Genomic DNA, 24,690 nt, shown 5'->3' on the forward strand with positions numbered 1-24,690 from the left:
TTTCCTGAAGGTGGATCTAAGTAAATTAAAAAAAAAAATCCAAAACAGATTTAAGTCTCAATCCTACAAACAGTGTGAACCTGGGGCTTGATTTTGAAGGGACTCTACACAGATGCAGGGGCTTGTGCTAGCACATCTAGATTCAGGACCGATTCCCTGGCAAATTACAGTTTCTCGCTTATTAACAGCACTGTGAACTAGTTTAACAGTACGGAAAATAAAAACCTGCAACCAGGTTTAACACAACAGCGCCTTGGACAGTCTTTACTATTTAAAAGACAATTTGGTTTGTGCCCTATCCCTCCCCTCAAGCCCACTGCCAAGCTTACCCTGTTTCCCTGGCATCTGATGGTTGGGTGTTTCCAACTTCTCATGTCAGCTTGAACTAAGGGAAACACAAAAAGTTGTTCAACACCTCCCTGACCATATGAAGTGTTATCATGGGCCCCACCCATATTGTGAAATCCCCTAAGGTTCCCTAGATGTTCTTCACCTGCCCCCCTCCCTGCCCCATTAGCCTTTCATAACAAATTCTTATGTCTAAAAAACTGCCCTCAAAAGTACCTAAAATGCTGTATCTGAAGAAGTGATTCTTACATGCCTGATCCAGTATGTGCTCTCAGAACAACATATTCCAGAGAAGAGTCTGCATTTTCAGATGCGCTTAAAAATGTTTTAATCAAGAACATACTAACTTCAGATCAGCTATGACAAAATCCAGGAGTGACAGAGTCCCATATTTGTAGCTTAGAATTCCACTATCATTACCAAGCAGTATAAAAGACGGATTTATATAACAGTTGATTCCCTGGGTTCTCAGCCTGGAGGTCCCAACTCTTAAGGGGTTGGGAGAGTGTCCCTTTTGTTATGGGTAGAAGGAAACTGGGCCCTGAAACTTTTTCCTGTTGGAGTCATGATATTGAAGAGGTTGAAATCCACTAGTTTATTCTTTATTGTGTCATCCTTAGTTATGTTGGGGATTTCCTCCCCTTCTTTAAAACCTACTGTTAAAGCAAAGTAACACAGATAACTATATTAAAGTAATTTTAAGATGGTTACACAAACCAATATAAAGGAGGCCATATAAAGTGGAGGCTAAAGCTACTATATCTAACTACCAAGGGGGGGGGGTCCTCTGCACGGCAATACATAGCACAGCAGAGCAAGTTACACAAGAGGAAAAAAAAAAAAAAGACTCAGGATGATAAAATAAGGATGGTACTAAGCAAAACTGATTGGTAGAGTTTTTAGAAAGTGGTATTGTAGATATGTGATTCAAGTTAGATATTGTGAAGATGTCTCTGAGTGTGCTTACTTTTATTAAATCTACACAAAGTATATACATTTTGGTTTAAAATTACTTGTAATGCACTTTAACAAAGAAGGATTTCTAGAAATCAGAGCAAGTCAGTATTAAGTTCTACAAAATAAAAGGGGTTTAAATTAAGAAAAGTATAAACTAAACGATAGCCAAGGATAATAATGTGATATTCTTTAATCTATCAGAGGACTGAAAAATAAAACCACCACAAGGCGGCAATGTAATTATTTTTACTGGAAAAGAAATGGCAGAAAAACTAAACAGTTTCTTTGCAGCTGTATTTGATAGTGAGACTGTGACTGCATCCACAGATATTAGTGAGGATAAATTAGGAAAGATTGACATAAAAATAGTGGAATGTATGTATTTGAATGCATAGAGACAAATCACCAGGTTACATCTATAAGTGATGCTAAATTACAGATGAAAATGTTCAACTGCTTATTTTCAGGAAATTTTTTTGATAATGGAAAAAGTTTCTTCTGGTCTATCAATACGATTCTAAAGTGTAGAGAGATTTTCTGGGGAAAAGGCTTAAAATTCCACACCTGCAAGTCCAATTGCTATTTTAGATTTTCAAGTATACTAGATTCCTCATAGCAACCAGTAATGACATGGACCTTGACCAAAATAATTTATAGCCTGAACAGCATTTATATTAGGAAGTGTTTGAGACTATTTCTACGTATAATTTAAGGATGCTTTTGTAAAGTTTGACACTGCTGTCTCACGTGAGAGAGGTGGCAGCAGACTAGGATAATTTGTTAAAATGATTAGAGTCCTTCCTGAAAGGACACTCCCAACAAGTAATGATGCCATGCACCTCCACTAGTAGGCCCCTCACTCGTGGGCTTCCACAAGGATCAGTTCTCTTTCTGGTCCTTTTCAATATCTACATACAACTAGTAGTCACTCAGACTCGAGTGCCAGCAATACGCAGATGGCACACAGCTGTGCCTACCCTTCATCACATAACCACACCACTACCAACACGATGGCCCAATGCTTCAGTGAGATCAGCTCATGGATGAAGTACAGCTGCCTGAAGTTGAACTTGAGCAAAATAGAGGTGATGCTGGACGGAAGTATTTAGAGGAGTTTGCAGGCACCGTACAGTCTCCTTTGGTTGAAGGTTCACATCCACAAATGGTCATTTCAGTCTGTAGTCTGAGTACTCTTGGATTTCTCACTGACCCTGAGCTCTCTCACTGCAACATTCGTGAGTAATGCTTTCTATCATCTCCAGTTGGCCAAGAGACTCCATCTCATCATGGCAGATGAAGAGCTGGCCTCAGTTATTCATACCTTCATCTTCTGGCTAGACTACCACAATGTGATATACCTGGGCATGAAACCTTCAGCACTTCGGAACCTCCAACTACTGTAAAATGCTGCAGCAGTCTCCTCAGCAACACAGGCTGCTATGAACACATCCTACTCTCTAAACTGACTCCGGATAGAATTTTGAATCAAGTTCAAGGTATTGGTCCTTATCTTCAAAGTGTTCCATGGCCTGGGCTCAAGATACAAAAAAAAATCTCAGAGTTACAAACACCTTGGGAATGGAGGTTTTTTGTAAATCTGAACAAAACATTATGGTTGTTCTTCCAAAAGTTTACATCTGAACATTGATTTAATACAGCTTTGAAACTTTACTATGCAAAAGAAATATGATGCTTCCGTCCCCTCCTCTTTTTTTTTTTTTAAAGCAGTTTATGTTTAACCCAGCACTGTAGTATATGTGTGTGTGCGCGTGCTTGCTGCTGCCTTACTGTGTACTTCAGGTTCCAATGAGAGGAGTAGTTGACTGGTCAGTCTGTAATGCTGCTGTTCCTACCTCTGAGGTTCTACTGTACCTAAAAGATTGCCTAAAGGTCTGGGATTAAGAGACTGTGGTTGACACCTTTGCTCCTCTGGCACAATGGACCTCTCAGCAGCAAGAGAGTAAAGCTTATCTGTGAGAGAGACAGATCCTTCACTAGGACAGTTCGGAGACTTTGGAATGAACTCTCCCACAAACTAAGGATAATCACAAATCTCCCTATTTCCCAATCCAAATGCAACACACATTTATTTGACCTTGCCTAACACAACAGGTATTTTTAAAAATAAATTTTAGAGCCCCTACTAAAACAAGACACTCCACTGCACTCGCTTTGTCCTCTCATCCTCTTCTGAGAGGAAGAACGGCATGTGACAAATGTGTAATCTCATTGCTCAATGCACTACTTGAATCAGATACTACAGTGATGAATGCAGTGTAAAAAAAAAGTGTCAGATTCGAACTGAAAGAATTATGTAAAATCTTCCATAAACACAATGCACTGTTCCAATATCACGGTAAAAGATGCTTCTTTTCCTCTAGTTATCGAGTGGACTTTTTCCATAGGGAGAAGTCTTTGCAAATCAGACTATTAAAACAGTTGCTATGATGATGTTTGTTCAGACTTCTAGGATGGAGTAACTGCTTTTTGATATAAGAACATGTAGACATTTTGGGGGCATATTTAGAGGAACAGTCTCCAAAAAGATACAAAACAAGGTGACTCTGGTTAGTTGGGCCTAATCTGTCTTCCGCAGAAAGACTATGCAACCTCTCTGCAGTAGGAATGGAAAGACAAGAGGACCGGACCTTGTGAGTTAGGATGCCATTGTAGTTTTTATGTGACTAGAGAAGTGCATGGTGAGGCAACTATATGGGGTGAAAAGTTTAGTATGCGCCTGACATTAAAGAAAATAAGGCTGTCTCAAGAAATACTTCTAACCAAAACACAAATCTCATCCCAGATGAATCAGAACATTGCCTAAATCTGATGCCAATATGTCTGATGTTTTTCTTGTTGGCATCTGGTTTATGCCGAGCATGGAATAAAATAATTGCTTTGGTACAGAATGTGCTATTTCTGAATGGATTTTCAACAGAAATGTTGTCCTCACTCAACTCCCTGAATTACGTGAGATTACAAACTTCATATTTGATCCAAAGAAATAAAAAAGCATAACTACTAAGGGAATATTTAGATTTCCATTAGTGGAAAGACCATTCCCCTTAAATCCCTGAGAGCTTTGGGTGCAGCAACAGTGGTAATAATGGACACTTCATTTTCTGACCCCACAGCGTCCAGGCATCTGTTCCAAACATTAACAATGTGTACAGTCATATGGTTTCTTATTACACTCAGTTTTATTACTATGTAGCAGATGTAAAAGGAATGAGATGTAATTGTTTCTTTCTTGAAATATTGCTCATCAGTAAATAAGTACAGTTTTGAAGGGCTAAGACAATCCATTAGGGGAACTGAAGGATACCAGAGTTCATTTTTGCCCATCAATAGGTCCCAATAAACAAATATATTTAAAATCATAACTCAACAACATATCAAAGGTATAGGGCCAGATTTTCAGAAGAGCTCAGCATGCAGCAGCAACTGTTCTAATTGGGATGCTGAACACTTTTAAAAATCTGGTCCATACTCTGGAATGAAGAGGTAAATTTACCATCTTTATAGTAATATCAGCAGTCAAGGCTATTGGCAAGGAATTCCTCTGAGAAAGCTCTTGTCTACATTCAGAAAGGAGAGTTAAATTACTGAAAGTTCTTTTCTTATTCTTGAAGATATTCACAACAAGGTACTTAAGTACCGATATTCAGTAAGCCTTACTTTAGGCATGTTCCTGGAACAGAACACAAGCACCTCAGATAAGTATTGTCCCGGTTTTATGCAAGACCAGGTACTTCTCTGCAATAAAGAAGTGATATCTGTGGGTTGGTTGCATAAATTAGAATACCAGTAGCAAACGAAAAGTGGACACCTACATTAATGCCCTGAAAGTATTAACTGGTTCTAGAAGTAGGCTGTCAAGGATTCTACCCCAATGGCCAAAAAACAAACAAACAAACAAAAAAAACCCACAACACCACACAGATAAGGAACAGGCTTGCAGGAAGATCAGACTGATAATCCGATATGGAGTATCGACAATAATTCCGTTAAATTATCATCATTCTTAAATTAACATTTGAAGGACCTGTAATTGCCCTAGGAGTAAAGCACACAACTGACAATCTTGGTTCTATTCTTGGCTTTGACACTGATTTACTGAGTGACCTTGAGCACATCAATTATGTTCCTTAGTTTCCCCAGTTCACTTAGAGATCTGCAAATACAAGGTACTAAAGAAAAATTATTTTTGAACCATACCATAGAAACAACCAAAATGACTGACCAAAATCGCAACTAATGAAGGAAAATAAGTTCGAGTCAACTTTAGCTTCAAACTTCTCAAAAAATAAATACAATTGTGCCAAGTTGCGTAACAATTCGACTAATGAAATACTATGATAACATTTACAAGCCGAACAGAACAATGATAGCAACTCCCCCATGATGCTGGGGGAAAGAAGAAAAAAAAAGTCCACTGTGTTTCCTGAACAGAATGCTTAATGGGGTTGGATTTTATTTTATTTCCTAGATAAAAGATTTCTAAGCAGTGAGCGAAATGAAAACAAGAATCTAGCCAGTTTAGAGGACAGCGCACTTCAAATAGCTCTCAATCTGCTCTTCTGAACAGCTGCCTCCAAACTACTTTAAACTGACATGCTCTTCTAGTTAGTTGGAATACAGTATGTAAGATTCCAGGTTGGTCTCTATCCCTATGCAGTGACAACTAGTTAACCCTGGAGTTGTTAGATTAAAGATACTGTGCAGAGGCATGCAACTATCTGGTGTACCATTTGGATTTTATTGTGATTACTTCTGCATCTGAGTGAAGAGAAGAAAAATAGATTCATTGCATATAGCTCTGATATCATGTGAATGCAGGACCATAAAGAAATATTAAAGGAGGTCAACAATCTGCAAAACTAGAGAATGACTATGTATAGCTTCTTGTGCCACCAAGCTAAATTTAATAAATTCAAAAACAAACAGAAGACACTTCATATTTCTGGGGGAATTCTGCACCACTACTCACATACAGAATTTATGTCCCCGCAGATTTCTTTGCTTCCCCGCAGAAAAATGACTGACAGGGAAGTAAAGGGAAGCCACAAAAGCAGTCATGCGACCCTCCCCAGCAGTATGTTTCAGGTACCTAGAGCAGCAGGCAGAGAGGTAAATCACTGTGCGCAGGGGGTGGGACTAGTGAAGATCCAGCTGGTGGCTCCCACCCTGTGCCAGTCTTCGCTGCTAGCCCTGGCTGGGCTGGGCAGGGCAGGGCTTCCTCTTCCCCTGCATGACACCCAGGGCCAGGTTAGACCCACTCCCAGATTTCTCTCCCAGCTGCAGAAAGCTCTGCAAATTCCCCCGCCCCGCATCACTCCTCAGCTGTAGGGGGAGGGATCCCTGCACAGAGAGCTGCTCCCTCATCTGCCCAACCCCTGTGCATCCAAACCCCTTCATACCCAGACCCTTCCACCGAGCCTCACCTCACCGCACTCAGCACCCCAACCATGAGCCCGACTCCTTCTGCACATGGATCACCCAGATGAGACACCCACACCTGGATCCCCACCCCATTGAGCCCCAACTGGATCCCCACCACCTCAGCATCTGGACCCTCCACTGAGCCCCAAGCACTTTCATCTGGATATCCCTGCAGAGTATCATTACCGTTGCACCCAGAACAAGCCCCTGTGCATCCAGATCTCCCCTGCACCCAAATTCCCTATTGAACCACATGCACCCAGATTGCTCCCCACAGAACCCTCAGCCCACATCTGGATCCCCCCACATTAAACCCCTCCACACTTGGACCCTGCATTGCTGAGCCTGCATGCCCACACCTGCTGCACCTGGCGTGGAGGGGCAGGGTCCTGGGGTGTTTCTGGGGCAGGCCCAGTTCTTGCACCATGTGAGGGTTGGGTGTAGCCTCACTGCTGAGTCAGTGTCTCTATGTGCTCTCCAATGCCATGCTCGAACCTCCACATTTGACAAATTAAAATTCTACAATTTTGCAGAATTTTAAAACATTGTGTGCAGAATTTTTTTGGTGCAGAATGCCCTCAGGAGTAACTTCAGCATCTCCTCCCAGACATTAAATGAACAAGATATTGCATTAACTCATGGATTGGTCCGGAGGAGAGAAGCATTCAGCATAATGAATTCTTGGCCCTCTTGGGCTTCATGAGAGATCTGGACATCAAAGAGTAAATGTTCATTAGGGTGAACAGGTTTTTAGCTGTTCAACTTTAATTAAAGTAATTTAGCCAAATCTCTGTGCACTACACTGAAAGTTTCCTCAACAGGTACCGGATGGCATACCATTCCTCTGGAAAGGGGAGAAGGACTTGGTAGCAGGAGCATACATTGGTCTCTAACAGCTATTGGCCCACTAAGCTGGAATTGCTAACAGACACCACAATATGTACCTCTCAGGCTTTAGCAAGAACTCCAAAGAAAACAGCCATTTTGTAGATAAATGAGGAAGAATAAATGCTAGTCTTAATAGACATTTTGGGGCAGCACTGTCCACAGAATTTAAGTCCCAATCATTCGATTGTCTAAACTGGACATGACCCAAATGAGAAACTATTATTCTATTAAAAATATTATATTCCAACAGCTGCTTCCAAAAGAGCTAAAATAAAAATAACTGAACTACTGCAATTAGATTAGGACACACAACCAGAACTGCTCTACACTGATTAAACCCCTCTCCCCCAAAAACCCAGCCCGAGGGGCAGGGTTCATATCCTTCCTTCACATCTGACTTTCAGACCCAGTGCCCCACACATAAGCTCTGAGGCACATGACCACAGATTAGCATTAACTGTTCTGGTTTGCAAACCACCCAAGAGTGGAATTCATGAAAACAAAATAATAAATGACAAAAAAGTTACAACAGCATTTGATTATTCAGGCCAATTTGCTTACTCTTCTCTACTTTTCTAGTGTGCCAAGCCCTAGTTTCCCTCTACACATTCAACTCCCTCTTTGACACTCACTTTTTCCATGAAGAAAAGGAGTACTTGTGGCACCTTAGAGACTAACCAATTTGAGCATAAGCTCAATTAAATTTATTTATAATTTATTTATATTCAAATAAATATAATTCATACTATAATAAAACTTATTCATAATTTATTTGAGCATAAGCTTTCGTGAGCTACAGCTCACTTCATCGGATGCATACTGTGGATCCGATGAAGTGAGCTGTAGCTCACGAAAGCTTATGCTCAAATAAATTGGTTAGTCTCTAAGGTGCCACAAGTACTCCTTTTCTTTTTGCAAATACAGACTAACACAGCTGTTACTCTGAAACTTTTTCCATGCTGGCCACAAAAAATAAGCCAACAAAATATGTAAGAAAAACTCCTCTGGGCTTCTCATTATGCCATGTCTTTTTGTGACAGACTCTATATGTGCCCGTTCCAGTCTTGAGCACAGTATCAGCACTTATAGTAAACACAGGAGATCCTATAAACCCCTTCTCAGAGTGCTGAGGACCACCTGATCTTTCATTCTTTTCAAGACACAGCAACTATCTCTCAGGATAGAAGTATCTAGCAGCATACTATAGAATGATGTAAGGTGTTTCTTTGCCAGAGACTAAATGTGCTTGCTTTGTTATGGTCATTTGTATATGGCCTTAGGAAAATGGGCCCCATGCCTGGTAGGCACTACCAAAATACAAACTATAAACAATAGTACTGTTTTGTCAGTATAGCATACTCAGTCCCCAGAAGCCTGAGAATAGAGAGAGTCTGATTTTCAAACTTGGGACCCTAGCTAGAAAGAGCGCACACACTATGGCAAAATAAATACTTTGGCCCAAATCCTCCATTTCAATTCAATGGAGTCAAAAATGAAAATCTAAACAAGATATATAGGGTTTTTTGTCTTCAACAACTCAGATAGCTTTGGTTTTTAAAAGAGGTTTAAGTTTGTTATAGAAAATACTGCTTTTGTATTTTTAAAAAAACTGCAATCATTAATATTTGAACAAACAGCTCTTGCTCTTCTGCAATAATTTTTTTCCATGTCCTTTCCAATACAAATATCCATATTAAAATACAGAGCTCCTCCCAGTAAAGAGTGACATACTAGAATAGGCAGAAACAGCTCTTACAGACTCTCAAATACTAGCACAGACCTTGGCCTTGCAAGGAGCTCCACAGAGGAGCAGAGGTCCACTCCCATCGAACAATTTGCAGGATTAGGACCATAATTAGCTATTGCCATCTATTGAAAAACCTGTGTGCCAACAGTGAGTATATGTACATTATGTGTCTAAAATAACTATTTACATGAGAGACTAGTCTAGTCCTTCACTCCAAAAATCTTTCTATAACAATTTTCATCCTACAATACTGTTTATAAAAACCCCCAAAACAGAAATTAAGATACCAAACTACACTAAAGTAACTGGATCTAGTCTATTTAAAATCCATTAACTATTAACACAAATTCTGTGCTGTTTCTCCAGTCTCCTTAAATAAAGCCTTGTTAGTTAAAGAAGTCATAGTGCAGTGCATGTTACATGCAGAGCACACTATGATATTTAGGTATAACTGGATAACAAAAATCCAGTTTTAGCCTGGAGTTTGATTTACATTGTGCAAAAAGATTTGGGGGGAGATTAAATCAAATCTCTAATTATTTAATATGAATGGCACAAAATAATATGTATATGCTAAATAAAATGCATTTGGCAGAAACAAATGACATTTACAAAAATATCACTAAAAGACAGTAACGCTTTCTTCATTGTTTCAATTTGAGGTTACATTTCAATTTCGAAAGATGCAAAGGTAAATTAATTTCTACTTACCCAAATTCAAATACAATAGAAAAAAGGCAAAAACCACCACCACCACACAATTGTGCAAATTGTTTTGAATGTCAAAAGACCATACAACATATTAAAGCTATTTTTAATGCATTGCCCAACTGCATCACCCATTCCAACAGTCTCCCCTGAGTTATGAGACTGTTGCGTGAGTGCTTTCATACAATTACTTGTGTTAATCAACTCAATTGGTCAAATAGCCAAAGGGAGCATTTCAAAGGGTAATCTGATCACAACCCCTTATACATAATACCAGATCTCTCTTCTAATTTATGAAAAAATTATCAGGAGTATTACGAAAGGAAGACCTAAAGCTTAACCTTGCAACAGTTAAAAGAAATACTGTGGTTTTGTAGGATTTTCTTATGAACAGTGTAAGATCTAGCCATTGCTTGACAAAATTGACGCATTTAAGACATAGAATACTTACCTGCACACACAAATCAGATTCTTCCTAAAAGGGACCCTCTTCCCCAAGAGGGAACACATTACCTTCACAGAATCTTTATTATGATAGAGTATCAGAACTCCAGAGCATTCTGGGATTTAGCTGGGTTTTGGTTTTTTTTGTTTTTTTTTTTTTTAAACCAGATGCCTACCTTTTAGCATCACATCATATGCTAATTCCCTATATGTGTTCAGCTTCTAGATTCATTCTTTCAGAAATGCATCTAATTCTAGTCTAGTCTAATTTGCCCAAAACATTGATTGCATTTTAAATTGTGGAAAACATAAAAGTATCTCTTAAAAAAAAAGGGGGGGGGAATTACATTGAATAGTTTTACCTTCAGAGTTACGTGTAGTTTTCTTGTGTTTTCGGCATAAAATCCTATAAACAAAGTAGTTGAAAGCTGTCAGATAAGTCATGATTTAGAGCTCATTTAGTTTAATTTAAATAGCAGTACATTTCACCCTATTTACAAGACTCTACAGTTCCAACTTTGTGAATATGGAGTTTAATATAACAGTGTGCTAGACTGCAGTTAAAAATGTACACAATTACAACTTTTTTATAAAGCCCAAAATGTTTGTATCCCAATGATAGTTTTACAAAGAGGGTGAAATATAAATACAAGCAGAAACATGGTAGATAAATAGTAGTTACATGTAAATGCCTTGTGAGGGTTTCTCTCTTATTTGAGCTTTATCATGCAATGCACAGTAGTAGTGATATGTCTTGTGACACGTTTTCACATCACAACCAATGGTTGCTCCTGGACAATGGCATAAAGAGCACATCTATAACAGAAAGGAAGAGAAAAACAGAATTCATGCTAGCAGCAGTTTAATACTTTTGGCTTTGGAAATAATTGGAACTAATAGTCATAAAATAACTCCCCTCCTCACGAAACAGATGGCATTACTGAGAGCAATGTATTTAGTCATACGGTCTTTATCCACATTTTTCCCCAAGTGTCATTTTAAATTAATTTTAAAAGGAGAGACAGATGTGTCAGCTACTCAGTTATAAAATATAACCGTAAGATAATAATTTTATCATCTTAATTATTAATGCAGTGGAAAATAATCCAATAACTTTAGCTAAGTAAGAAGTGCCATGCTGGAACAAACTTAATTTTTCACTTAGATGTTATGCTTTCAAGAGTGGGCTATACCAAACACTGATCAACTGTGGATTATACGATGAAAGAAGGAGAGAAAAGGGACTTTCTTGCTGACCTCAGCTGGCAAATCAGTTTATTCCCTGAAGCATAAGGACTGAATGCTTGAAATTTTACCTTCGTTAACTGCAGCTGCCTCTTTTCCCCCCTACAAATGTCTAATCCTCTTTTCAAATAATTGGCTTCAGTCATATTCCATGACACTATGGTACACAAAAGGAATGTCTCAATAGTATTAATACCACCATCTTTGTTTTTATGCTGTAGAAAAGGCTACATAGAGGGCAATTGCTTTACTCTTCCTTTTCCAAGGACAGGCACTCTCTCATTTGAGAAATACCTCTTACGCTTCTAACATCTTCATGCCCTTCTTCATGTATTGAATTAAAGGGGAAAAACATACAGTCAATGTATATAATGCCATTAATATTCATCATAATTTTTCTAGCTTCTTAACACTGCTCAAACTCTTAGAGTTTGACTGATTGAGGTATGTTTACTGAGCTATATTTATTTTTTCCCTGCAAATAATCAGTATATATTGTTCCTTACAATATACATTACCTTGCATAAGGCTACGAAGAGAAAAATTACCCACGCATCCAACATGCCTAACTGCCTTGCTTATCAGGTCTTTCTACAGTTCTTCCAATTCTTCTTTGTCTCAACTAACCTAAATAAACCTGCCACCAGCAAGTTTTGTAACCCCACAGTTTACCCCATCTTTCATAATGTTAAAGTTAACTGAACAAAACAAAAAATGAGCTGAATCTTGGATCATCCTGCTATTTACCTCCCTACAAATTGAGAAAAAACGGCTCTATTCACAGTGTTCCATTGCTCTTAATCAGTTTTTAAATCCATGGTAGGTGTTCAATCAACCCTCTGTATTTCAAGTTTCCTAAGTAACTTCTTGTGAGCAACTTTATTAAAGTGTATTTACACTTTCAGAATAAACTAATCAGTTCCCTTTTATCCACTATTTTAATTCTTTCATATATTTTAATAGGTTAGACAAACAATTTACTCTTACATAAGCTGTGAAATCTCTAGTGAAATGACAAACTGGAAGAACCTTTATATTGATTTATTGATCTATTTCCCTTTGGAATAAATTTTAAATTTGTTGGAATGATTTTTGTTACCTGATTGGCTTGTAACATGTTTAATTCTCTAGGTACATCAGGCACATGAAAAGTTCTAAGCACAATAAGAGACCACATTTTAAGGGTTTCTCCTCTCATACAGCTAATAGAAGTAATAATGACCTCAGATCAGTGCATTTACTGGGAAATAACAAGCTGATATTACTGGCCTATCATTATAGCTTAACCCCTCAACTATCACCAGAAATATTCTGCATTTCTCCCATCATTGCTTTAATATGCAGAAGTAGCTTCAAGTAGCAACATCTACCAAAAGAGGACAACTACTCAAACTCTGCCTGCCAGCAAACAGAATTTAGTAAAAATTACCAATATAACTATTAGATTTGGAAAACCACACAGTGCTTTACTGCTTCTCATATAAAGGAGCAGTCAAGAATGGAAAGCAATCACTAAGTACAAAATGTTTAAAGAAAGACAGTGCACATTCAAGCTTATCAGGACAAAACCATTTAGCCTCTTCATATAAAACTTGGACCTAGTTCAAGTGCCTGGTTTCTCTAGATGGTGCACTTTAAGAATCCATCCTCTTCCAACATGTTACTGATAGAACAAAAAAGATTCAGAAGCACAAAGAAAAATCTATATTCTCATGAATCCCAAACATACAAATCTTGTAAAACCATTTAAAAAAAGACTTAATCGTCAAGAAGTTTCTTGTTGGCCCACACAGCCATATGCTACTCTGCTCTTTATAAATATCAAATCTCCAATCACACCTATAGTCTCCAACTGCTATAGCTCAATGAACACATAATATAATTAGAGCAAATAAAACTCCACACTGAAAAAGACTAAGCGAAGTACTGTACTGTTTAGTGATGAGGCTGTAAGTAGCATGAGGTGCATCATGTAACTTCAACCTCCAAATAAAGCATCCCTGGTAGAACCTCTTTCCAGACACACCCCCCCGTCCCAAAAACTGGAAGTGCTTAAGGACTGTTTTAGTTATACTAGATCACTTGTTAGAAAATATTTGCAAAAGCAGTCATCTCCCAGCTAAGAAAGATGATTGTAATAATACCTAGCTCTTATATCAAACTGAAATCAGCCTTAAAAATTGAGTAATGCCTTGCAAACGAATGGCCCTTCATATCACACAGCTCCATAGCAGTTTGGCGAGGCTATGATTAAACTAGTTTTCAGTATGTGCATCTCATGATGAATCTGCATCCCAAGGCTCTATCAAATCATTAAAAAAACCGAAGCAATAAGTATCTTGGCAGTAAAGGCCAGTTTTTGGCAGTGAAACCAAGTGCTGGTAAAGGAGCAGTGTTACACTTGCATAGCTCCCTGGAATGCAGGGCTTTGGAGCGGAGCCCACGGAGCAGCTCCGGAGCAGCAGGTTTTTGCCTGGAGCTGGAGCAGAGCTGGTGCACAGCTCCAAAGCCCTGCTGGAATGTGCTTCCATTGTGAAATCTGTCTGAAAATATTAAATAGGAAAGTAAATTTAAGAAATGCTGGTTTCTCTTTGTATGCAGCCCATTAAAAAGAACAAGTAGTTTATTTTGTTTATGAGTTTTAAAACTTGATTGGAAAAATTATGCCACATATTCACTATAACCATCTTTATTTGTTGATAACATAAGTACAGTGCTAGTGAAAATGTTAAGATTTGCAGTTCATTTTTAGTAATTCCAAAAGTATTCCACAATCTCCAAAATAACCTATTTATATATTTGAATTAGACTATACACATGATTAAAATAAAAACAAATTGATTGCTTTAAGACACTTCCCACTGTTAGTCATTTGACATTTAGAACTCAGTCCTGTTCCTATTGAAATCAACTGCAAAACTCCTATTGATTTCAATAAGGGATCACACCTATCGGTGGCTATCCATCTAGCTACCACCCGACCCTTTAAGATTTACCCCCCCCCCTTTTTTTTTTTAAATGCGTGACCAGTTTTATCTTAATGACTCCTCACACGGGTTAATTACCCATTACACTAGAGGTCACAGACAAAGGGAAAATCTTTTTTTAAAAAGATATGATACAATAACTAAGTTCAGTAGTACACTGAATTAGTTCATTAGATACTTTGCAGAAGTTAAGAAAATGCTACTTTTCCATTTTCAAGAGGCAGAATTACAGACTTACCAGTTTAGTGCCTCTTTTTATTTCCTTTTGAACATCTTCAATAGAAAATCCACCAAGACTCTCATTATCAGAGTGTGAAGATACCAATGCAGATGAAAATAGCTGCAAGTTGTGTAAAAACAAAAACTTAAAGGGCTTCCCATAATATGGAATAATTATAATTTGTAATAAGGAACAATTTCAAAATACAAACAGTGGTATTAGTAACTTATATACCACTGCCACAAGTGGGCTGAAATTATTCAGGATTTCATTTGTTTACATAACGCAGTTAATAACTCACAGCTTTAACTTCCTTTTCCTCCATTACTTACCATACATTTGTGATGTGCTGCCACCTTCTGGTTTTCAGACATCAGTAATTGCCCACATTCATTATCTTTATTAGACCTACAAAAACCACACTTCCGTTGCCTTGAAGACCCTTTTTTCTGTCCAACTGAGCTTGTCATGATTTTTAAAATGGCTTTAGAATGACACTTCAGTCCTCACAAATGCTATAGGAAATAAAAATGTCCAATAGTGATGTTAATTTCAGCTTAAATTAATTTAAATTATATTTACTCAAGTTACTTTGCGTTTCTCTTAAAATACCTGAAACATCCACTACATCTCAGAGTGGAATATAATTTGTCTCATACACACAGCTAGAATATAATATATAAACAAACATGTATATCGCAAGAGATGTATTTCCCAAAATCTTTAAGAATGTGGCAACAAGACATATAATGGTCCCTAAAGTAAGAGAAGTAATAAAATTTACACAAATGTAAAGGCTGAGAGAGGGGAGGGGAAGGGGGAAAATGAAAAATATAACAAGTACAGGAATCATTTAGGAAGTCCTGATGCAATATTGTCTCTCATTCCATTTATTCATTCATTCATTCCAGAAGCACACTGCACAGGGAGAGCTTTACCTTAGCATACAATAAAACCCATTCTACTGAACTCCTTTAGAATCAGCAATAAAAAAACTGGGCTACCATCCATAAAAACTAATAAGTATTGAATTTAAAAATACTCATCTTCAGCTTTACAAATATGAGTAACTGTCCTTATGAGATGAGAAGATAAAATGTTACCATTTTAGGTATTACACAGATACAATGTGGCTAGTTAAAGTCACGAACAAAGTTTTAGAGGTGAATATTTGTGACTAATATGCTGCAATAGAAACCCTTTAAGATCCAGGGTTGTTTTTCGCAATCTTACCCTAATCCTTAATATGTGCATGACAACAGCTGTTCTTATCCTAAGAAAAGTAATTTAAAATTAAACTCCACATAAATCACATGCTTGTAAAACATAAAAAGTAACAGTTAAAAATACAACACCAAGGCCCCAGTTCAGCAATGAGATTCACATAGGTGGATCCACTTCAATGAGGCTTCATACATGAATCTGTCTATGTGGATCTCATTACAAATTGGATGTTTTAGGGCCCAAACATTCAAGGATACACACTTTTTGGACCCATTTTAAAGTTGAGGTTTGCGTCCATTCACCTTTACATCTCTAAAAGAACAAACATGCTATAATTTATATAATTAAATGGTCTAATTTAGAGACCCTAAATAGTATGCTTGTTTACTGCTTTTCCTCTTTGAAGATCTGGGTCTCAGTATCGTTCTGGTCACATATGCAATGAATATGGGTTTCTCAGCCTTCGTCTCCAGTAGACGCCCATCTAAATCAGGAAGACCATTACCATTAGAAGTTCAGAACTTCTGCTAAAAAGAGGTCCTTGGCTACAGTGGCTGAGGCGTCATAGGTCAGGATTGAGTTGCAATGGTACAACTGACTGGTGAAATTTGTATAGTCCAACTCTGCATGGTTCTTGAAAGTGCTATAAGTTCCTCACTTTCCTAGCCACTAATATCACTCCCTATTCTTATAACAGAAATAGGAGGAACACTTAAGTTTATATACCTCTGTACAGAATAGAGTTAATGAAGATCCTTTTAATTCTCATGTGGTGTTATTCACAAATTTTCATAGATATAATTTAAAAACATTTTTTCTTGCCATGCTAATACAAGATTTGTATATCAAAATGTAAATGTATGTCTTATCTCTAGTGCTTGTTTTTTTTTTTTACTGTTTCATTTACTTCCATTTTTAAGTATAAAGCAATTTACTAGATTGGTGACACATACTTGTAACAGGTTTCAGAGTAACAGCCGTGTTAGTCTGTATTCGCAAAAAGAAAAGGAGTCCTTGTGGCACCTTAGAGACTAACCAATTTATTTGAGCATGAGCTTTCGTGAGCTACAGCTCACTTCATCAGATGCATACCGTGGAAACTGCAGCAGACTTTATATATACACAGAGAATATGAAACAATACCTCCTCCCACCCCACTGTCCTGCTGGTAACAAGAATGCACATATTCTAGATCTAGCTCATTTACACACAAAAAGAGTGCCATGTGAATAAATGAGTCACACCCTTTTGCAGTGGCAACAGAGAGCCCTTAAACGTTAAGCACAAAAAAAGTACTCACTATATTCTTCTAAAGAGAAATCAAAATAAGATAACTCTGCACTCCATTTATTAAACAGAAAGAATGGCTGGCTTTTGAAGAAAGTAAAGACAGACTTCCAAAATGTTCTTTAATTCTTTAAAATCTAAATGAGATTTTGGAAGCAGGGAAAAGGGCTTCAGAAGAACAGTAGAAAACTATATAAAAAGATTTTTTGTTCTTAGGTCACATTCAAAAGCTTCACATAAATCATGCAATAATGGGCTGAAATACTGTAACAATTTAAAATGCAAGAACAACTTCTGTTTTGATAATTAATATTACAGTAGTTATATATATACACACACGTACAAGAGGCTATATGCATGCACTGTGGATTAGCTTTAATTTGACTTTTTTTTTTTCAGATTTCATTTAATTTTTCTTACTTTATTTTCTTATTCAGGAACTAACTCTTGTAGCAGCAACAATGACAGTCCTAATAAAAGTAACTTAAGACATTTAAAGTCAAATTCTGTCCTTGGATGTGTGTTCACAAAGTCCCATTGACTAAAACAGGAGTTATACACACAATCATATGGAGAATTTGGCTTTAGGTATGTCAATCACTCCTGCTGCTACATCAATAGACTCTCCCTTTTAATCTCTATCTGAATGGCAAACTATAAGATTTTGGAAGATTTGAATAATTCATAACCATGGAAGTCAAAATGATTGCTCACTTTAATATTTTGCTTCTTGGAAGTTACTGATAAAGAAATATGTTCACAGGTCACTTGGCCTTCAGCATTATGTTGTACAGTACATCTAAGACACACACATATAATAAGATACACGGTTAATAGGGTATGTATGTACCATTGTTTATATTACCTCACTCCTTGAAGTAATTTTGTATTTTTTACAACTTAGAAAATGATGGTAATGTGTGCTCCACTGAGCAGGTCTCTGTTAGCATAGCAATGAAAAGATGCAATTAACTGGCTGAAATTGTGTTTTGGCATGATTATTCAAATACAGATATTTTTAAAATGCAAGTACAACTAAAAAGCAAAGATTAGGTCAGAAAGGAAACACATTCCTATCAAAATCAGATTTGATTATTCCCAAAGCATTTTTAAAGGAAACCTAAAAATGCTCTCTAATTGTGCTTTTTGTTTGCACGTGTTTTCTGTATACCTAGGCATTTGTACATTATTTATACATTGTTAACGCTTGTAAAAGAAATTGATTAGTACCAGAAGTATTTTATCCATACTACTGACTAAGTTACATTTGTTCACCCATGATGTATATTAATGCATTTTCATCACATATGACAATCTGGTATGGACTGGAAATTCTTTCCTTCATATCATAGGGTGCACATGGCATCCTGTTCACATGTATATATTTTTTCATAAATTCACATCACAAACCACCATGGCTTGCAGTGAATGCATATTAACATAGGTTAAGAACGAGTAAGCTACTTAGTATAGAAAAATTGCTAGGTTTAGATTTTCGATAAGACTACTTACAAACAACAAATGTATCTGACAGCGTTTCAGAAGAGCAGAAACCTTTATATTTAGCTCTATTTTAACTAATTTACATTTTCTGAAGACAGTTAGAACCAATTGCCCTGCCACATTACAGATCCATCATCCTGAATGCAAACATTTAAAATCTTGCCATTTAATTTCTTATTGAAAATAGTTTATGTCTAATCCAGATTATTGACTAAACACCAACCTACTTCTCACTCGACCAAAACAGGCACAACTCAAAATCGGCAAAATATTCTTCCAATCCACTTTTTAAAATAAACTATAAACTGGGTTGTTTTTTTAAAAAAAAATGTGACGTGTACACATATCATTGGACTTAAACATTAATCGCCAAGTTTCAGTCAGAAACAAGATTTACAATTATGCTATAAACCCTGTAAACAGAGCTATATCATAGAAACGTTGACTATGGACATCTGTACCAGTAATAGCAACCTATTTAAAAGAGACAAATGAGTCTTTTTTTTGGAGCTGTACTGACAATACAATACTAAAATCATGTCAGTATCTTCCAAGATCCTATCTAAAGGGGTACCTAATTTCACAATAAAATCTCCTATAAAATGGAAAAAAAAAAGGAGTACTTGTGGCACCTTAGAGACTAACCAATTTATTTGATCATAAGCTTTTGTGGGCTAGAGCTCACTTCATCGGATGCATACTGTGAAAAATACAGAAGATGATGTTTTTATACACACAAACCATGAAAAAATGAAAGCTGTGATAAGAGATTCTCAGCTACAAAAAAGGATTCTTTTTGTAATTCTCTCTTCAGAATTTGTTCATCTGTGCAGTTTAATTGATGCATATTAAGACAGTACTCAAGGTCATCTTTTCCTTCTTGATATCTTTTTTATTTTTTTAAGAGTTTTTCACACAAACTATGTTAAGCCCTGCACTCTAGTTTTATTGCCATCTTCTATAAGACTAATTCTAAATGCACAACAAACAGGCATACTCCTTGTCCTCATATGAAATCTTGCAAAAAAAATATGAGTTTAGGAGCTTGAATTCATAACTTGGCTAGACACTAAAAATCATTATCTTAATAAAGAAGCTCGATTTACTGCTTATTACAACAATCTGGAACTCACTAACCCCTCCTTTTGTCCTATGTCTTCAAGGATGTTAACAGGCCACTTTGCCTTGAATGGTCCCTTAGAATATGTGCTAATGACTTATAGTAAACTATCTGTTCGATCTTGCATTTAGCTGTGACACTGAGTACCTTTCCCAGACCTGAGGAAGAGCTCTGTGTATCTTGAAATCTTGCCTCTCTCAGCCAAACAGAAGCTGGTCCAATAAAAGATATTCCCTCATCCATCTAGTCTCTCCAATACTCAACATCTCTCAGGAAAAAACAAGGAGGGCACTTTCTCAATATATGAAACATTACTCAGCACTGAGGGAGGAAAAGATAGATAAGAAAGGAAGTTCAAGAGCTTTTCTTCATGCTCTATTTATTAGCTAAAGTCAGGCCCAAGCTTGCTATTTCTTACATAGAATACCGGATTACAGTTTATATGCAAGGCTCTCTACAGTAAAGTTTAATTGTTTTGCTAAAACTTCTCGATTCTTCAGGATTAGAGGTGCTATGCAAACACAGGATTGTTTGGGTTTTTGTTTTAAAAAAACATGTAACAGAATTTGAGACATGGGACAAGCACAAGAGAAACATGCCTAGACATTTTTCATTTAAACTTGTTAGAAAAGGGATTTTGGATACTTTCAGATGAAAAAAAATAAATATTTAGGCAAGTATTTTTACAAGTGACTGGTGATTTTGGGTACTCAACCTGAAGTACTTTAAAAGGGCCTAATCTTCAGAAAATGCAGATTACCGATCCCCTGCCAATCAAGCCTCTTTAAAGTATCTACTTGAACAATGAGCACCCAAAATCATAAAGCACATTAAAATCTTGGTTTTAACGCATATGCAAACAAGATTTGTTAGCCTCTAAGGTGCCACAAGTCCTCCTTTTCTTTCTGAAGATTTTCCATGTACCTCATACCTAGCGAAAACGCCGAAGGCTGGTGTAACAAGCCTGCAGCAGATAATTTGGATTTACTTTCAGGAAAGTCTGGGATTCCCACCCATGAAGGGGGCGTGGAGGGTTTGATCGAGCCATGATGCGGGGCATCCACCTCACAGGAGGAGGGTTCAACCCTGGCTTGAATAGTTTGGTGGGGCAGGCAGCTGAGTGGGGTCCCCCCTCTCAGAAGGAAGAATCACCTCTGCCGTAGCTTGCAGTGTCCCTGGGGTGGGATTCTCACGCGGAAATCGATCCCGACGGCTCCCTGCAAGGCAGGGGCGCTTCCCAGCTGGATTATTAACGCCAGGAGAAGACGGGGGGCCCTGAGAGACGGGAGAACAGTCTAGGCTTGGAGGGAAATGGCCCCCAGTTTTGGGGGTCCCCTTACAACACGGGCACGAATCCCACCGCGTGCAGGGGGGACCGCTGGGCCCTTCGGGCGCTACCCCGGGACGGGCTGGGGTCAGCCCCTCCAGAAGGGCGAGCCCCCCGCCAGGCTTGGGCGGCTGCTCCCCGGTTAGGCCGGCGCCTCAGGCCTGAGCCCCGGCGGCCCCCCCCAAGCTGCAGGGGCGCTCGGCGGGGCGGGCTGGGGGGGGGGTCTCTCCTCAGGCGGAGGGGCCGGGCAGGGACTCCCCCGCCACCCGCCCGCAGGCGGCTGGGCCAGCGCCGCCCTCAAGGCTCGCTCACTCACCCAGGTAGGCGGGGCGCCGGGGAACAAGGACTCGGGGGCCCCGCGCCGCTGGGCACTCAGAACCGCTCGCTCGCTAGCGCTGGGACCTTCCCTTTCATTCGGGGCAAGGGACGCTGCGCCGCCGCCGCACGCACGTCTTCGCGCTGGCGCCAAGACGTCACGGCGTTCCAACCGGCGCGTGATTGGTGCACGAGGCTGCGAGGCGCGGCCGAGGAGAACTGGTCCCGGAGCGGCCTGCGGTGGCCACGCAGGCGCACACGAGCATCCGAAGTCGTCGGCTGCGGAGAGGGCGGTGGGGGGAGCGCGCGCACAAGAGAACCCGCGCGTGCGCAGCTCTCCCTGACAGCTGGCGGGGATGGGGAAAATGGAGAACCCGCGCGTGCGTAGAATGCCTTTTGGGTACAAGGAGGGTGACCCGCGCATGCGTACAGATCATTTTGAAGGCTGCTGTGGGTAGAATGAACTGGAAGTTGGGAGGCTGCGCGTGCGCATGGCGGAGCTGGCTCTGCAGAAGGGCTGGAGGGCATAGTCCCTCATGCACCAGAGGTGGGCCTTGCTTGTGGCACTCACACCACCAGACTCCCTTAGGGCCTCAGGGCTGGGGCTGTGCTCTTCCTGGGTACAGTTACTTGTAGGGCCTGTGCCAGGTGCTGTACAAACACAGAACAAACAGGCAGCCCCTGCCTCAAGGAGTTCACAACCTGCCACCCACCATGGCTCTTGTGTCACCTGCTGCTGCTAGTTACATTAACACAATAGCTTTGCTTAGTGACAGATCCATTGTCTCAGGACACAGCCCACCCAACTCTTAAAACCGTGTCTAGAGGGAAAATCTGCTTGCCTTGCCTGCTTCCTGTTCTGTTGGTAACACGGTCTAAAACTGGGTAAAGGTTTTATTTCCATCTCCAGTCAATAGCTATCAAAAAAAACCCAACACATAGCTGAAGTCCATTAAACTTGCACTCTGATGCAAACCCTTAACAGTGACCTCAAAACACTCTTGCATCAACAGATCAGCACATTTAATGATCACATTTCCTGGGTATTTGGGAAGTTATTCTGCATTAACATTGCTGAGGTTGCCACTAAGATTTGGTCTTAGAGTGCAAACCTGAATGAAGCTGGAATAATATTTTTTAGTATTTGGGTCACCTGTGTCTGCCCCTGTGAAGCCTACCTTCAGACTTGCCAACGTATGACAAACAAGTGAAATGAAGTATGCATCACACGATAATACACAGATTATAGTAGTTTTTAGGTTAAAAAAGATGTTTTCTTACTGGATCCCCCACTGTGGGCTGTTAACAGGGTTTAACCCTGGCGTTTGAGACTCAGATCAGTACACTTGAACTACAGGAGTAATTACTAGTACGTGAACTATCTGCTAGAGGACTTGATACACTTTCAATGGGTTGGTTGCACAGCTATTTGTTAGTAGTAGAATGGAGGTCAGGAATCCTAGGGGCAGATCCACAGCTGGTGTACATTGCATTGAAGTCAATGGAACGATGACAGTTTACACCAGCTGAGGGTCTGGCCCCTGGACTCTAACCCTGGCTCTGGGAGGACAACATGGTGTAGTAGTGGTTAGAGATAAGAGAACCAAAGCACCTACATATGGATGAATTGATCTGAAAGGCAACATAGCTAAAAGTCAGGCCTAACCCCCTTCAGGGCTTGTCTTCACGGCAAAGGTTAGCTCAAGTTACTCCATTTGAGCTAGCCAGCTGGAGTGAGAGAATCCACACTGCAAAGCTACACAGAGTGATTGGATTAGAAACACAAATGTGCTAACAGCTCACAGCCAGTAGCTACATCCTCACTGCACTGCTAGCTTGGGCATCAGCAGCACTCAAACTTCAGTCCATATCCCTTGACAGACCAGCTAGCTTGAGTTTGAAGCACCACTTCACTTGAGCTGGAGATGTTTGTGTGTAGACAGGAGTCAGAGTGGGGTGACACCCAAATTATACATTGAGCTGACATTACAGTTGATACAAGACCTCAGAAACTTGAGCTGTATTCCCAATTTATTATTAATAATCATGTTTACTACCATAGTGCTTAAGGGACCAACCTAGAATGGGGTCCCATTGTGCTAAGTCAGTGGTGGGCAACCAGCAACGCACGGGCCACATGCAGCCCATCAGGTAATCCGACTGTGGGCCATGAGACATTTTCCGATGAAGTGAGCTGTAGCTCACGAAAGCTTATGCTCAAATAAATTGGTTAGTCTCTAAGGTGCCACTAGTACTCCTTTTCTCTTTGCGAATACAGACTAACACGGCTGCTACTCTGAAACTCATTTTGCTGACATTGACCATCTACAGGCACGGCCCCCCCTCCAGCTCCCAGTGGCTGCGGTTCCCCATTCCTGGCCAGTGGAGAAGATTGTGAGGGAGGAGCAGGAAGAGGGTTGGAGCAAACAGCCAATCAACACAGGGCAGAGAAAGTGCATTCAAAACCATTATTGTTCTAAATAGCACAAGTGGAGTAATGTGTAAGACAAAGATCAGATCCCAGAAGGTTACCCATTTTTGCTAAAAGAGATTTAAAAGAGGTGAAACACCCCATGGATTTCCTAATGCAGCATTCTGTCAGATCCATAGGCATTAAGATCGGTGATCTCTCGCTCTCAGACCTTGACTATGCAGATGGTGTTCTTCTTCTAGTACGAAGCCCTGACAGCAGAGGCGGATTAGAGATTTGTGGGGCCTTGGGCCAGAGCAAGTGGGGGCCCCTCCCCATCCCTTCCACCTGCAATCCCTCCCCTAAGCCCCACCCCACACTCCTGCTTGGGAAACAAGGTTGGGGCACGGGGACTTCCCCTGCCTGCCCGGCGCTCCTGTGGGGCAGTGGGGTCAGGGAGTGGGGTCAAAGCATGGGGGCTTCCTCACTCCACGCACCCTGCACTCCTACCAGGAAGT

The 24,690-nt window shown here is 39.6% G+C and overlaps 1 protein-coding gene across 8 annotated transcripts in view; it reads right to left on the reverse strand.

The window, feature by feature from the left end:
• The window catches only part of PHF6 (PHD finger protein 6), a 38,495-nt gene extending 16,582 nt beyond the window's left edge, over nucleotides 1–21,913 (reverse strand). For 3 of the 8 annotated variants that reach the window (XM_077826004.1, XM_077825997.1, XM_077825996.1), the window contains exons 1-5: nucleotides 21,764–21,913; nucleotides 15,319–15,501; nucleotides 15,005–15,106; nucleotides 11,217–11,350; nucleotides 10,897–10,940 (exon numbers count right to left, since the gene is read on the reverse strand). In XM_077826004.1, coding sequence (XP_077682130.1) covers nucleotides 10,897–10,940; nucleotides 11,217–11,350; nucleotides 15,005–15,106; nucleotides 15,319–15,456 — 418 coding nt within the window. In that variant the 5' untranslated portion in view covers nucleotides 15,457–15,501; nucleotides 21,764–21,913. Of the gene's footprint in view, nucleotides 1–10,896; nucleotides 10,941–11,216; nucleotides 11,351–15,004; nucleotides 15,107–15,318; nucleotides 15,502–16,219; nucleotides 17,094–20,267; nucleotides 20,442–21,272; nucleotides 21,396–21,763 lie in introns of those variants that run through there. The other 5 variants (XM_077826001.1, XM_077826003.1, XM_077825999.1 and 2 more) reach the window with 5 other exon arrangements.
• Between the last annotated feature and the right edge of the window lie 2,777 nt (nucleotides 21,914–24,690).

Source organism: Eretmochelys imbricata, chromosome 9, assembly GCF_965152235.1.
Source record: "Eretmochelys imbricata isolate rEreImb1 chromosome 9, rEreImb1.hap1, whole genome shotgun sequence".
In the NCBI taxonomy this organism is placed as follows: Eukaryota; Metazoa; Chordata; order Testudines; family Cheloniidae; genus Eretmochelys; species Eretmochelys imbricata.